Here is a 16,341-nt window from a genome sequence, read left to right on the forward strand (position 1 = left end):
GTCAGGAGCGGGAGTCAGGCGCAAGTCGGTAATAAATCACAAGACATGAGTAAAGTTAACTCCTCATTCAAGGAAACAAATTCGACTCGGGGGCCAGGCCTAGTGATCACAGGAACGCATCCCAGTAGATCTTTCCCCTCCTCCCCAGGTCCTTCCCAAGCAATCTGAGACTATGTCACCATTTCTATATTTGCTCTGCCCTCTTCATACCTCTTCTGGTTCTGGGAGACCAGGGTGGGAAGGGAGCTGGTTGCAGCAGGAGGGAGAGATTTCTTCAGCAACATCCCTCATCACTGCTTCTGGCCCCCCAGCCTGTTCAACCTCTGCTTCTGCCTTTGCTTCTGGGCTGCTCTTAGCCCCAGCTTCTTCCTCCCCCAGTCTGCTCTCTTCTCCCTCTGACCACTCATCATCATCCCAGCACCAATCCCCTGACTCTGTGCCTTCTTCCCTTGGGGGTTCCCCAGCTGGTATCTCCCACCACTCCTCTGCATCCAGCCAGTCCATGACATTCTATAATTCTAGCTCCCAGAATTCTTTGGGGAAGCCGTGACTGTTTAAAGCAGCATCATAGCACTTTAAATGCAGGGTGAGACCTTACAAAGTGTCTGTTAGTCAGCGCTTCTGGCTTACTAACAGTAGCATAACTAGCTTTGCCTCATATTGCGTAATTATTGGACCCAAGGCACCTTTTGCTTTGGCCAAAAACCGTATTTCTCCTTGTTTAGCTTCATGGATTCATGGATCTGATCCATTGCTCATTTTCTTGGGATCTTCCAGTGGCATGCCATATGTTTGGATTCCATCATCGAAGACAACTGCTCCTTTTCTCTGAGCGGTTCTGTCATCTCCCTCTGAAAAACCTCAAGAGCGTGTTCCTTTTTATTTTTCCTCCAAAAGAAGAGCTTGGGTGTTTGGGATGAAACCTAAGCATCATTTCCAGGAGATGATTATGCACTGCTGAGCTAACAAAATTCATGTTTGGGGTGCTTCTACACAAGAGCTCTTCAGTGCTGTTAAGACATTGCCTTTTTTTGCAAGTAGCAGGAAGCAGAATTAAAATTAAGGTTCCATACAGCTTTAGCTGTGCCCTTTCATATGGCCGAAGATGGTTCTATAATATCTTCTCACAAATAAGCTGCTCTCAGCCACTTACCTGGCTACTTCAGGTTTATTGCTTGCAGGTCTAGCTGGTTTTATTGTTTTCTTATTGCTCCCAGTGAGACGATTACTAAGTAATGTCTCCTTCAATAGGTGCTCTATGAATTGCTCCATGTTAATTTATTCTCCTATAAGGGAGTGGCCTTTGCTTTTGGTTCCTGATTTCCTCACATCTTTTTTCTTATTTTTTCTTTTTTCCATTAAAAAAAAGTAATGGGGAAAATAGGAAACCAGTAATTAAGCACATAACCCCATGGGGGAGGGGGTTCTGATGTGGAGCAATTTGCAGAGAGGCTATTCAAGGGGAAATTACAAGTCACCCAGCTAGGGTCAACAGGAAGCAATAAAATCAGCTGACCATACAAAGAGGAAGTGATTTGTTTACAGGCACAGGAGCCTTGAAAAACATTGGTACTGCTTTGTTGGTACACATTGAACAGCCTCAATCTCCATTTATATTTTAATATTTTAAAACAATCACAAATCAGGTCTGGAAAAACATGGGAGGGCAGCACAGAAAGCAAGTGATTGGGGGGAAAAATATGGATGTTCTATAAAAAGTGGGTGAACAAAGGAGAGCAATTCCATAGAAAAGGGTTAGTGTGGAAGCATCTGTGGACTAGACAAAGTTAAAATGGAAGGGGAGGCTCCCCACTTCAGAGGTTTGCCCCCAAATTCTAAAGAGCGACAAGGATGGGGGAAGAAAGGTAGTGCGCACATTCTTGCTCCCTTTCCGATGTGTTTATTTTAACCCACAATGTGAATACAGTGGTACCTCGGGTTAAGAACTTAATTCGTTCTGGAGGTCTGTTCTTAAGCTGAAACTGTTCTTAACCTGAGGTACCACTTTAACTAATGGGGCCTCCTGCTGCTGCTGCGCCACGGCCACATGGTTTCTGTTCTCATCCTGAAGTAAAGTTCTTAACCCGAGCTACTATTTCTGGGTTAGCAGAGTCTGTAACCTGAAGCATCTGTAACCTGAGGTACGACTGTACCTGGATGTACCATAGTGTAAAGCAAATCTCTCAGTGTGATAAGGTGAAGTGATGATTCGGAATACTCAATAAATGCAACCTCAACAGGATTTGTTTGTACATTTGTTTTATTTCTCAGTTTGTTCGAAATGACCTGTACCACAAGAATACGATTTATTTAATTAGTTATTTGACAGTTTTTTCTTTCTTTCAGGAGCAGATAATAGTTGAATAGTTACTGTTTTATTTCACTCTTGGACTATGACACCCTGCATAGTTTTGCACAGGCTTTCCCATCTTTTCCCCTTTGCTTGTTTTTGGCTTCTCTTAACCATCAAGTCACCAGAGCAGGACTGGCTTTGGACCACATGACTGGCCAAAAAACCTCAGCCACATACATTCTTAGGGTTTCTTTCCTCCCTTTTTTGACAGCTGCTTTAGCATGGTTTCAAAATATGTGTTCGACATTTCTGAACACATGAGTCAGTCTGGTTATGTAGAGAGAAGAAAATAACGCCCCTTATTTGGCATGAACAATACTGTTGGGTTGTGGTTTTGCAGTTTCTTCATATTTTCACTTCAAAATAATGCCCGCCTTTTTCTCAGGTGCAAGGGGTGGTGGGTATCGCACCATTGATCTGAAGCGATTCCCGCCAACTTGGGTGTTTGCTTGCTGGTTGCACTAAAGGCCAGAGACCCCAGAAAGGAATGTGAATGCAAGCAGCATGTGTTGCCTCCATGGCTCAAAGGGAGGGTTGTATTTCAGAGCAGAAGACAGTGACCTATGTAAAGTTTTGGGAAGGAGAGAGTACACGGCAGGTTACAGGTAGGCACAGAAGTAGGGTGACACAGCTTCCTGGAAAGGGGGAGGTTGACAGATGTCATGCTTCTATTCTAGTGAAGGCACTTACCTGCATGCCTTGCCCTAAACTAATCCTGGGGTTAGCACTTGGGGACTTCATTACCTACTCCATGGAAGCTACTATTGTCTGAAGGCTTGCAGTTGTCAGAATCATTCTTGTACCAGTAGTTCGTACCTTACAAAATATTTGACTCCTATGTGCAGGACCGGATAATTGCTTAGTGCATGCTTGCACACACACACACACACTTTCTGCTAGTTCCAAAGGCATGGAACCAGAGCTGTCCCCATATTGCTAAAATCTGAAGCTGGTCTGTGCTATCCACTCTCCCTATAAGATCTAAAGCATTACCAAGTTGCTGCTCTGGTTGATTGCTACTGTCTTCCTCAGATGTATGTTCTATTAAATTAATTTGGAATATGTTGTCTCAGCCCCCTCTACGATTATGGACAGTATCCACATAATGCCTTCCACCTCCATGTGGATTTCCACTTGCACAGTGGGACTTTCCCCCCTTCTTTGCACCATGCAACCTCCCAAAATCGGCTTTGGAGGGTTGGGAGAACCCCTGGAAGAGATTTAGGGGATCGGTGGTCAGAGGAGAGTGGAGAAGTCCCATTGTGCAACCAGAAATCCTGTACCTATTCACTTAGTTTTTACCAGTCTTCTCCAACCTGGTGCCATTCAGATGTTTTGGATTACAGTTCCCATCCTCCCTGAAAACTGGCCATTCTAGCTGGGGCTGATGGGAGTTGGAAACCCCAAAATCATCTGGATGGCATCAGATTGGGGAATGTTGGTTGAGAGTGATGCAGCTATATCTCTGATTGAACCAAAAAGGGCGCAGTGAGTCATGGACAAGCAGGCTCCACATTGCCTCTGACTTCAGAAAAAAATAAACACTGGTACAATATATCCTTGATTATGCAGAGGTGTGGGCAATGCCCTACTTGAGAGCTTACCAGAACAGCCACAATTGGAGACAAAAGACTGCACTAAATGGACCCTGGGTGTAACCCAGCAAGGCAGTGATTTTATGCTCCAGCAACATAAGATGACCTTAGGCTATTTGCAAATGAACAAAGTGGTAGTTTTACAAACATGGGAACAAGAAGCATTTGTTCCCGCATTTATTGCATTTACTGAGTCTTCACTTGTTTACTGCCCCAAAGTGGCAATGAAGGAAGGCTGCTTTAAATGAGCATGAAAATGCTCCTCCCAATAAGGACCCATGATTGAGGCCTGTAGTTCCAGGAACTCTTTTTTTGGCCTTTAGCAGAGAAATCCCGCAACCATGCTTTGCAAAGGAGAGACACAGGAACATAGGAAGTCTTGTGCAAATTCAGGTCTATTTGCCCGTAGCCCAATATTATCTACTTTGACGTGCAATGGGTCTCTAGGGTCTAAGCTGGGGGCCTTCCCCATCACCTGTGATCTGATCCTTTTCAACAGAGATGCCAATAAAGGAACTCAGGACCTCTGCCAGTGAGCTACGGTTGTCCCTTACATGTGATGGCTATTTTGGAGAAGAATGACAATGACTGTTAGTAGGATAAAGAAAGCTGGGGAGAGAGGAAGGCTACTCTGAGAAAAGGTGCATCCATCAAAATACTTTCCCCCATGAGTGGAAAAGAAGTAGGGAGCCATTTTGAGCAGAAAACTGGAGCTGTTTGTCATCCAAAAACAAAACTGTCAGGAGATTGTAAGTATGGTCCAGCCCCCAAATCAGTTGCCAACCGCAGGCGTCCGAAGGGAGCTTCATGATTACTGTGTTTATTTGTCGCATCCTTCATAGTCATGGAAGACCAGTTTAGCAATCTGCTAAATCCTACCCACTTTTTCCCTCTTCAAAAAAGAGGACCTTTGGATTAGCATCTGGATGAAGCACCACAGTGAATTAGTACAAAGTAAAGAAGTTGAGGCCTCCGTTCTGATTTACCTCAGGAAGCAGACAGGACACTGCCCAGCCCTCACTTGGCAAATGATATATATATTTTTGCCATCTATACCTTTTATTGCTTTGGTTAGACCTATTTTCACATGTTGTTTTGACCACTCCCTTTGGAACAAAAATTCACTTGTATGGTCATCTTGGCTTCAATGCTGCTTCTGCAACAGTGGGTTTAACTCTTGAACTCACTGCTGGATCCCAAAATAACCATGAAAACAGACACACAAACACATCACCCTCCTGAAAAGCCACAAACCAGTCAAAGCCATCTGGACTTGTGGCTCTGTGGGACTGATGAGAAGAAAAGTAATTAATCTCTGAAAAGAGGGTTGGCAGGGGCCACACTAACTTGGAAGCCATTATTTTTATAAATATAACCTAGAAACCTTACCTCCCCAATCCCTCAGTGGGGAGGGAGAAGCAGAGGCACTCTCTTACTTATCACTTCAAGCCTGCCATTCAAAACAGGTTTTGGCTCAATATAAGCCTTGCTACCCTTGCCTGCCTTCAGCTACATTCAAGCTGGATTCAAGCAACTGACCTCAATGAGAGAGTTGCCACAGTGGGAAAGGAATGCGGAGGCAAAAATTAAGTATCTCCCCTGGGTTGTTTTAGTTCTCTTAACATGGCGCAAGCCCAGCAGGTAAGTTCTTCTAATTCTTCTTCTCCCCTACCTCTCAGGGAATATATCCAATATTTGGATTTGGAGCTTGAAATCTATTGGTGAGGAAAGACTGGGAAATGCCCTGGTTTGGGATAACTTTTATTTTGGCCCACTCCCTGTGATTCCAGTGACCTCAGGCCATGTGGAGAAAGAAGGAAAGGAGGTAGAGGGTTTTCTTTTTCTTTTTAAATAGCACCACGTCTAGGAGGATGAAGGGATGACTGAGTGACTACAGCCTTGGAACAACAACAGAAAGTATCCAGCTACTTCCCTCTGCATGTTCTCACACAACGAGATCTTCTCTCTCTTTCTCTCTCAAGGACATGTCTCCAGCTTCTCTAGTAACCACCACCGGGAATGTTATGACTGCACATGGGTAGGGAAAAGCCAGGTGCAAATATGCTGTACAATATCACAGGATATCTTACACAGTCAGGCCTGTCCTTCCCAATAAGGAGGGCCTCTATGTACATGTTTTCTGTGTAGCTTGAGCACAGGAGGCAGCCATTCTCGACTTAAGAGATCCCATGACGCTCCTCCCCAAACAGACCACCAGCACGTGGACCACAGAATTGAGGAAAGGGGTCAAGCTGTGGACCCACTGACACCCAGATATATTTTTTAATCTCCTCTCACGCCACCATGCTATGAATGTTACAAACTCTTATTTTTCACCATTTTCTGCTTCAGTCCCCACACCCCTTCTCTTAGGTCAAAGAAGATGGGAATGGGCTGCCCTGGATAGTGCAAACAGCATCACTCTTAGGGGCTCCAGACTCCCTTTGGCTCCCTCTGCAAGTGCAAGAGCTTGTTCTATAATTTTCCAGAAAGAAAGAAAGGAGGGAGGGGGGAAGAGTGATGTTGATTAAAAGAGTTTCCTTCTCTGTACACAATAATCTTCAGATGGATGTACAGACTGGCGTGGCTGCCAGATGGATGTTAAATAATTCTTCCATAATAAATGATTGGAGATAAAAGCCAGCTGCCACCTCTGTTTGGTTAGCTCCATGGCCGCAACCTTGGCTTCCAGTTTGCTTCCTGGGCCCTGTCAGACCTTGGCTTCCAGCATTTCTAGGAAGAGTTTGTGCATGGGGACCTTGCCCTGCAGTTTGATGCTATAGAAGTGCTGCACAGCCTTGGCAGCTGTTTGCCGCAGGAGGGGAAGGGTGAGCAGCAGCTTCCCCGCACGCCGTGGTTCCTCATGACGCTGGCTCAGCTCATAATCCTGGAGAGCTTCGTGGAGAAGGTCTTGGAGTTTCTGCACTGCATCCATGTCCTCTATGTGCATTGAATCTGCAAAGAGACAACCTTTTATCATATGTGGTGGACCTGTCCCAAGGTGAAAGACTTCTGGGAAAAGATTTATAATGAATTGAAAAAAAATGTTGAAATATACATTTATAAACAAACCAGAGGCCTTTCTTCTTGGAATAACAGGTTTGGAATTGCCCAAGAAAGATGTTAAATTATTTTTGTATGCCCAACTGCTGCTCATATTTTGTTAGCTAAAAAGTGGGAAACCCAAGAATTACCAACAGTAGAAGAATGGCAGATGAAGATGATGGACTTTTCGGAGCTAACCGACCTAACCGGAAAAGTCCGCAACCAGAAGGAGGAGGAATATCAGGAAGAATGGAATAAATTTAATGATTATTTAGTTAAATTTGTTAAGTTAAATTAACTGGAAATAGCTTGCAGATACTTAATAGCTTAGAATTTTATTTATGTTAAGTGATGAATTAATATGTTTAATTATATAAGGTGAAGATTTAAGGATGTTAATGTTTAAGTTAAATTTCATAAAAATTGGGATTTGGAAAACCGTTAAAAGGACATGGAATGAAATTCAACCAAGGAGAAGCGAGGAAGTCACTTAACAAAGTTAATAACTGTAATTTTCAATAAGGCTATGATTTATGTTTGTTATGTTTGTTTGTCGTGTGTGTGTGTGTGTTTATAATATTGTGAAAACCAATAATTATTTTTTTTGGGGGGGTGGGGAAGAATCTGCAAAGAGACAAGGCAAAACAAACCAACCAGTGAAAAAGTGAGAGGGCAAATTTGCCTGTCCTTTAAGAAGAGCTGATGCACCCTTCTTATGCATATCACTGTCTTCTGAGGTGTGGTGTGAGAGGCAGCCTTCTCTGTGGTATGCACCACCTCCTAGATGGAACTTCCTGCCCTAGAGGTTAACACATATTCCACCAGCATTTGAGAACCTTTCTTTGTTTACAAGCCTTTGATTCTATTACTGTTTGTGGCTGCAATCTAATTCCACTTACCTGGGAGTAAGTCCCATTGCATTTTCCAGGACTTCTGAGTAGACATGGTTAGGATTGCACTGTAAGTTATGGGTTCTTGTATTTTGAGTTCGGGATCTTATGGTTCTTTCTAACGCAATTTTCAGTGTTGAGGCATTGGGGGGGGCTGTTTTTAATGTATCTATTTTTCATGATGGAATGTTTTTAGATAGGCCTCTCTACAATGTGCAGCTGCCACAAGCCAGGTTCAAGCACTGGCTCTGTATCACAGAGCCTTTTAGTGGCAGTTTTCCAAGATCAAGGTAGCATTGGAGTTAGTAAAAAATGAAGTGAAGCAAACCACAATGCTGGTTAAATATGAAATTGCTACGACCCAGTGATCTGGAAGCTGTTTCGACAACTAGGGGGATATAAAAACTAAAGGAGGTGCTCAGAACATCCTTTCTACCTTGACCACTGTCAGACTGAACCAAAGGAATCATAAAGGAATGTTATCTCACTCTAGTAGTCTAGAAAGTCCCCATTTGGACCACATGTAAAGCTCATGAACCCAATGTCCAACCCTTTCTTTCAGTGAGCCTTTCAGATGCATGGGCGATGGTGGCCAGACTCTCATGTCCATCCCAGATGGTAACCTTACCTGAATTGGCAAGAGCCAAGGCCTTGAGTGTCACAAACTCTTCCTTCTCCACCTTCAGCTTCTTATACCTGCGCACAAGCTGCAGGATGGCCAGGTAGAGCTCCAGCAGGCCCGTCAAGCGAGAATGTTCCTCATCCATGATGTAATCTTCAGCATAGACCAATTTATCCTCATAGGGTAACGAGCGGTAGACGATACCCAGGATGAGTATCTCCATCCATGCGCTCTGCAATAGGCTCATCTGGTCCCCCAGGGAAAGATTAGAAAAGCCTGGCAGGGCAAGAAGAGCAAGTCAGCTTACATACACAAGTAGGAGACGATGTTTTAGCACTGCCTGCTCCAAGCCCTGAAGCTCAGAACTCTGGCGGGGACTCTGTTAGGTCACCCAATGATGGAAACCTCAATATTCCCATGGGGAGCCCTTGGCCATAAACATTTAACCACAGTTCAAGGTAAAAAAAAATGCTCCTTTGACAAAGTGCTAAAAAAGGAAGAAGTGAAACTTTCAATCATTTCACTCACAGATGTGCCACATTTTAAGAGCCAGTTGCATTTGCAGTTCCACATGGTAAGCCACTTCCTATGTCAGGCATGGCCAAACTTGGCCCTCCAGATGTTTTGGGACTGCAGTTCCCATCATCCCTGACCACTGGTTCTGTTAGCTAGGGATGATAGGAGTTGTAGTCCCAAAACATCTAGAGGGCCAAGTTTGGCTATGCCTGTCCTATGTAGTTTGGGTGATTTTAACCATTCCATGACACACATGGATTTTGTAATGGAATACTTTTATTCATACAATCCCATTTGGAATCACCTTCAGCTTGCCACATTCCAAAGCTTCCCATTTGCTTTGGAAGCTGCACACATGATTGAAAGAAAGAGTAAAGACTCAGGTGTTTTATTTAAAAGGACTGATCTATGTAATTTAGGTGGAACAGCTGCCTAATAAACCATGTATACTATAAACAAATAAATGCTCTCCATGTATACTATAAACAAATAAATGTAGAGCTGTGGATGTGTTTTCACACTTGCTGCCATAGAATAGCATTAAATACTGCCATGTGCCTGGCTATTAATGTTAGGCTTGCTTATACATCACACCAACAAGCTTTGTAGCATTTAATCACAAAAGTCCATTCACAATCCATTAAGTCCATTCAGGCTGCGAACAGAAGGACCCCCTCCATGAGTGCAACTCCCTTCCAAAAACAGAAGCTCATTCCGTTTACAGAAAAAAAGTTAAGATCCAAGTCAATTTTTCTTAACAATGGAACTCAATCCAGTTTTATAACATTGCCTCCACCAACCAGAGGATCATTAATGTTACCTTAGGACCCACAGGAACAAACAGCACCTATTCTGACATGAACATCAATTTGGGTACCAGGCAGACCAGACAATGAAAAGCCATGAATGAAAACTGAACAAATTAGAATTAGTAGTATTTATTGAGATCCCCACAACGGAGGAATGCTGTGCTTGAAAACTACATAGTAAGATCATGTGTGTTGGCAGGATTTTTTCTAGGTGGTGGTGGGAATGCAAAGTACATACTAAATGGGGGGCCTGGCTAGTTTCTCACAAAAAAATAAAAAGAATAGTTCCTGTATGTTTTGCCTTATAACTCAGATTCCGCAAGTACTAGAAATGTACTCTCTCACTTCCTTTTTTTTATGTGAAAACTGGGGATCTGGAGATTATGGTTCATCTGGAGGCAGAGCCACCTCGCCTGTCCACCTGCTCTCAAAACTGGAAAAGTCAGAAGGAATCTGGGAGATGAATAACATACAGTCCACACTGGAAAAATGAAATCAGGCATCACAGCTAGTGTGGGAAAGGAGGCAAGGAGATGGGCTTTGTTTCTGTGTGAAACATAAGTGTAAGAAAAGGCCACTTCCTATATCACAAATTTCTTAATGTGCCAAGGACAAATGTCTGCCTACAAGTGATTCAGACATGAGTAAGACACTGGGAGTAGTTTGGCATATGACTATCTGACTCACAAACAGACACAGGTATAAATTTCCCTCTGTTGCAACTTTACTCACAAGAATGTCATGGACATCTCACTTTAGCATGATGAAATTTTCCAATTTCACTCTTGAGATGCTCTTTCAAAATTAGCAGACTCACACAAGAGTCCTGAAGAAATGGGGGGAACTGTTCTTGCTGAGGGAGGGAGAGGATGAGAGTAGAAACACTACTGACAACTGAGCTTCTTCTCAGTATTTCCTGACTCTTCCTAGTCTGTCACAACACATACACATCCTATATATAAAGAAAGCATGGAGACTCAACCTAGCCCAAAGTCTGCCTGCTCCTTCCACAAAGAGTGGTTTGTTTTCACACCTTGGTTACAACCAGGAATGGGGGAGAAATTCATTTTGTTCATTTGGCTTAATGTGAACCTAGATAACACCATACTTTCCACACCAATACACAAATTGAAATGCAGTTATCCTTATAACTCACTCTTCAACAAATTTTGTGATGCAGTTCTCACAAAACATATATTAGGGAAAACTAAGCACAAAACTCTGCATGTGATCTAAAATAGCACACAACAATGCCTTATATTAGGCTATTGCAAAAATTCATATACCGCTTGCAAAAACTGATATATTAGGATAAGTGTACCCCAAAATGTGTTTGAGTTTTTAAGGGTTTGCAAACTGATGCAAACCGAATTTGAGATTGGGAAATTTAGAACATAACATGGACAGATTCATCTGTTCCTAGTAACAAACAGGGAGTTACCTAACATTTCTTGCCAAGTGTTGTAAGAGATCATTCTGGTTCCTTTTTCTTCTTTCTGTGCAACTGCTTCACTGCTGCCCCACAGTTCTTCCTAAGCTCATTAACCTTTGACTCATAGATGCTCCAGTCCCTCTAGCTGTGATTTACGCTCAGCAGGATGCCTTTATTCCCAGAGTCCTTTGCTCTGGTACTCGTGCGCCTGCATCTGGGCCAAGGGAGCCAGTCACTGCAAGGATCATTTGATTTCTCTTGTTATCAACTTGGCAATTAACAAAAGAGCTGGTGATTGCTGTATTGACTGGTCGGGAGTTCCATTTTTCTGTCTCAGCTATCTCAGCCCAAGGAAGTGAGGGCAGAGGGATGGGTTAGTGGTATTTATTTATCACTACACCATGTTTTGTGTTTGTGTTGCCAGAGGAGGTAAGGGGTGATAATGGCACGGCAGTCCTTGGACATCCAATTTCCCTTATCAGGCCACTGAATAGAAAAGAGGCCGCAGGCCACATTAATTAACAGATACCAATCAGCTGTCACGTGTTGTGTGTGCGTGTGTGAGGCCTGATGGGTAGGAGGGAGAGATCGATAAAGCACTGGGGAGGAGTACCAGAAGAAATAAGAGGACAGCTGAAGAGGAGGCTGGGACATCAGGGACACGAGCTGCAAAACCAACCCTTCTTGGCAAGTCTGAAGTTGGAAAGGAGCTAGGCTAGGCAACTAGGTTGCAGTGCATTGCTGACCACAACCCAGTGCTTTGCCCTGTATATGTCTGAATAACAACAAGCTGCCCTTTTAGCAAGGGAGCTGTGCTCTTCTGTTGCTAATCCACATTTAGGTAGCAAGAAAACTATGCTCACAAGTTCTTCTGGAGACCTGTAAACTATTCATCGCACTGACTTATTACGGTCAGTTCATTTATGCTTGACGATGTCCTAATGGAGGAAGGCGCTTCCATTCCATAACCGAGAACCATCAAAACGAAATAATAATCCAGCCACTTTAGCAGTTACAGAAAAAGCTCAATCTTTTCTGAGCCAGACAAGCAGACATCATTTGAAACAGTGTGAGAGATTAAACATCCCAACCACACGGAACAAGCTGTGCATGAGGTATTTGATCTGGTATCTCAGGGCCTCTTCACTCATTACAAATGGGATTTTAAGTGTATGCCTGAAGTGTGCAGCGTGAATGTGACAAACACACACTTGAAAATGTGTTTCACACAGGTACGTGCAACAGAGAACTGTTGATAGTAGATCCCTGCCAAGTGTAGACACACTTCTATAATGGGCAAAGAACACCCTGCCACTCCAAGTTCACATCCTGAGCATTGTGCTCAACACTGTAGCTGCGTCTCCGGGACGAAGCAAGAGCACTTTCTCACCAACTCTGTCCAGAGAGGATGGTGAAATCCTCTTTGTCAGATTCAGACCTGATAGCTGTCATTCATGTTGCATCTCCTTGATATCCAACTGGCTAATGCAAGGTGTTCTATAGGGGGCTGGCATCAAAATCTTCTCTTTTACAACAGAGGGAATTAAACAGTGGGATTCCTAATGCATCTGAGCAGAGAGCAGATCACATCCTGTGCAAGAAAATGCTATGCCCGCTGCGGATACCAGATTGTGAGCAAACAATGAAAGCACTGCAATGCTGAGATCAACGTCCCCCAATCTGGTGTCCTGAAGGTGTTTTGGACCACAATGCCCATCAGACCCACGTGTTGGCTGAGGCTCGCTGATAGGTTCACAGCTCTTTCCCTCAGCATCACCAACAGGGTGGGTTCTTTCATAAACCACAAAGAGGGCTATGAATTCATGGGGTTTCAATTCTGGCTCAGCACTATTTGAGACCAGTGCTTTTAAGTTAGTAATAAATTATCTGGGATCAAGATAAACCTAGGTCTGTGGTTGACACCAGTTATTCAAGATGGTTTAAACCACAACAAACTGTAAGAATGCCAACAGAGTAACTACTTGTGAAGGAGATGTACCACTCAGGGGAAAGATCTTGGACTAGTAGTGGAAAGCTCACAGGAAAAAACGGTCAAATCAGTGTACTGTAGGAGTAAAAAAGGCAAATCCTGTGTTAGGAAGAATGAGTGATGAGAGTTAAAGGAGCTGAAAATAAAATGATTGCTACAATAATGTTATTATGTGGTGGTGTAAATGGGTTTACAAAACTGCATGCAGATTGGTTGCCCCTTTTCAAAAAGACACCATAGAGTTGGAAGGAGGAGGAGGAGAAGGGTTTGGATTTGATTTCCAGCTTTATCACTACCCTAAGGAGTCTCAAAGCGGCTAACAATCTCCTTTCCCTTCCTCCCCCACAACAAACACTCTGTGAGGTGAGTGAGGCTAAGAGACTTCAGAGAAGTGTGACTAGCCCAAGGTCACCCAGCAGCTGCATGTGGAGGAGCGGAGACGCAAACCCGGTTCACCAGATGACAAGTCTACCGCTCTTAACCACTACACCACATAGGCTCTAAGGGATGGAATAAGGCAGCTAAAATGGCCAGAGGGTTAAAGCATTCTCCCTATAAGAAAGGCATATCTGGATGATCTGTTGTGTTTATAAAAAGATGTCAAAGGGGACATATCCCAGGTCACCCAGTGAAAATGATTAGCTCTAGGCTCGGGCCATTTTTTTAAATGCATGCATAACCAGTTTATGGTGATGGCCACCAGCTATACATCTTTCTTAAAAATAAAAAATAAAAACACACCAGAATATATAGACCTATAAATCTATGGCTCTAAACTAAAATGGAGATGGCTAGTATCTCTATCCCCCTTCATGGACAGTGTTCTCGAAGCTACCAGCATGAGTTTGACCAAACTGCGGGAGGCAGTGGAAGACAGGAGTGCCTGGCGTGGTCTGGTCCATGGGGTCACGAAGAGTCAGACACGACTAAGTGACTAAACAACAACAACAACAGCATCTCTATCATGCCCTGTTTGGAGGCATCTGAGAACTGATCCAATTGATGGCTGGAGTGGCTAACTTTCCAGCTCCATCAGGCACACATTCCAGAAACATGGAATCTGTCCTGTGAGAACAAGGGTGGGGAATCTGAAGTTCTCCAGATGTTGCTGAACTTCAACCCCCATCATTCAGTCTTCACCATTGGCCATCTTGGCTGGAGGCCACAGATTCCTCCTCATCCATGTATTAGAAAATTGTTGCATGCCTCACATTGCTACAAATAAAGCACATTACTTCATCCTTTCTTACAGAGAAGCAAGCATAAGCTCCTCTTGGCAGTATCCCAACTGAACTTCACAGATTCCCTCTGAAACCTGTAGTATTTGTACCCATGGGTGTAGAAACCTATTCTTTTTTAGACATTTGGCAGCAGGAGCTACCAGAATCTTTAGAGAGAGGGGGAGAGAGAGAGAAGAGAGAGAGAGAAAACACATAATTTGTGGCAAGTGGAGTTCATAATCTGTTAATTTATTATCATCTCTGTCATCCTGGAGGGCCATTAGCAGCTGTAATAAAGAGAGATGTAATTATAGGATCTGAGGCCACTCTAGACACAGCTGCTGTCACTCCACTAGCCATATTTCATCCTGTTCGAAGCTCTCGTCTTCCCAGCAAGAGCAGCAGCAAAACAGTCACCCAAAGAGCCCCTGTCATCACCCCTCAACAGAAGTCTCCTCTTCCTGCAGGGAGACACAGTGATGGGGAACCAAGGTACAGGTGATTAATGCAGGGGCTGGGTGTGAAGCAGGAAGAAAGGGGAGTCCTGTCCAGAGGAGAAGACAGCCTTGGTAGGGAAGTAATAATATTTGCTGAACACTATTAAAATGTATTCCCCCCCCCCAATTGCTGAAGAGTGGCTTCAAGCTTAATTGGACCCATGTGCTGACACCACTGAGAGGGTCCTTGCACAGTTGTTTGTCTGAGGCAGGTTTAGGAGTTAATGCAAACCTGAAAGTTGTGCACATGTACACACATACTCACAGCTTTCAGAGATTTCATTGGACGAAATCAACCTATTGCCTTAATATTCAGAAACTTAGGACCTAACTATATTGTTACCCTTAGATCATTCTTCCTTTTCTATCATGCTGTCAACTTACTCTGGGCCTGTCCACACTCAGTATTATTTAGCTATTAATTCACACACCCCATTTGAATTAGCTTTGGGTTTGTCTGTGAGGAGCAACTTTGTGGACTTTTCCATTGCAAAATTTCCAAACGATGGGAAAGGATTTCACAAAATGGTACATCGGCACACTTTGCTTTGAGAAGTAGTGGAACAGGATGTGATCAAGTGCTCTCGGGGGGGGGGGATGCTCCACATCTTTCTAGACAAACAGACAGAAACGAAAGTGTGATTATATCTAACCTGCTTGGAAAATGTGGTATCTCCACAACAGCAGCTCTACCTAGTCAACAACTGTTTGGATTGTGCACTAAAAATGGGAAAGTACACTGACCTCACAAATGTTCTTGCAGGAAGGGCCTCATCAATATGGAGATGGTGGCCTGAGTATTAATAAGTTGTCGTCTGGTGTAGTTTGTTATTATCCTTCCTGTTAATTCTTCCCAGCTGCTGGGTTAGTGGAGCAATCCAGACAGAGTTTCCTTAATCAGCAGCATTACACCGTTTGTGCTGAATCAGGCCCTGGCAGATTGCGCAGCCAGTGAGTGGGGTAATCCCTGTTATGACAGGCCTCCTTCAAGAAGGGCACCACTGGGATTAAGATTTGCTGAGAAGCACTATCCAAAGACTGACCTCCTTTCCCAAGTACCCATCAGCTGGAGTTTTCTCAGTTCAAAGCTAAAGCTATAAGATAATCGCAAGCATCTAAAGATACATTAATTTACACCAATAAAACAATAACTGCATTGGAATTCTGATTGAAAGCGAGGAGTCTGTTGTAAACTAGGAGTCCTCTCATAACCTCTATTTTCTATTGAACTCGGGTTCTCCTTGAGGCTGCTTCGCATGGTTAAAACAGCAGCAAAAAAGCAGGGGTGTGTGTGTGTGTGTGTGTGTGTGTGTGTGTGTGTGTGTGTGTGTATACTATTCCCACTTCAATTAGTTGCTTCTCGTAATGTGCA

At 43.6% G+C, this 16,341-nt stretch overlaps 1 protein-coding gene across 4 annotated transcripts in view; it reads right to left on the reverse strand.

Annotated features, from left to right (window-relative positions):
* Window positions 1-2,272: 2,272 nt before the first annotated feature.
* The window catches only part of ESRRB (estrogen related receptor beta), a 164,597-nt gene continuing 150,528 nt past the window's right edge, over window positions 2,273-16,341 (reverse strand). For all 4 annotated transcript variants that reach the window (XM_081173816.1, XM_081173817.1, XM_081173815.1 and 1 more), the window contains 2 exons: window positions 8,512-8,781; window positions 2,273-6,903 (listed from right to left, as the gene is read on the reverse strand). In XM_081173816.1, the coding sequence (XP_081029942.1) occupies window positions 6,659-6,903; window positions 8,512-8,781 (515 nt within the window). In that variant the 3' untranslated portion in view covers window positions 2,273-6,658. The remainder of the gene's footprint in view (window positions 6,904-8,511; window positions 8,782-16,341) is intronic.

Source organism: Podarcis bocagei, assembly GCF_964188305.1.
Source record: "Podarcis bocagei genome assembly, chromosome: 1".
In the NCBI taxonomy this organism is placed as follows: Eukaryota; Metazoa; Chordata; class Lepidosauria; order Squamata; family Lacertidae; genus Podarcis; species Podarcis bocagei.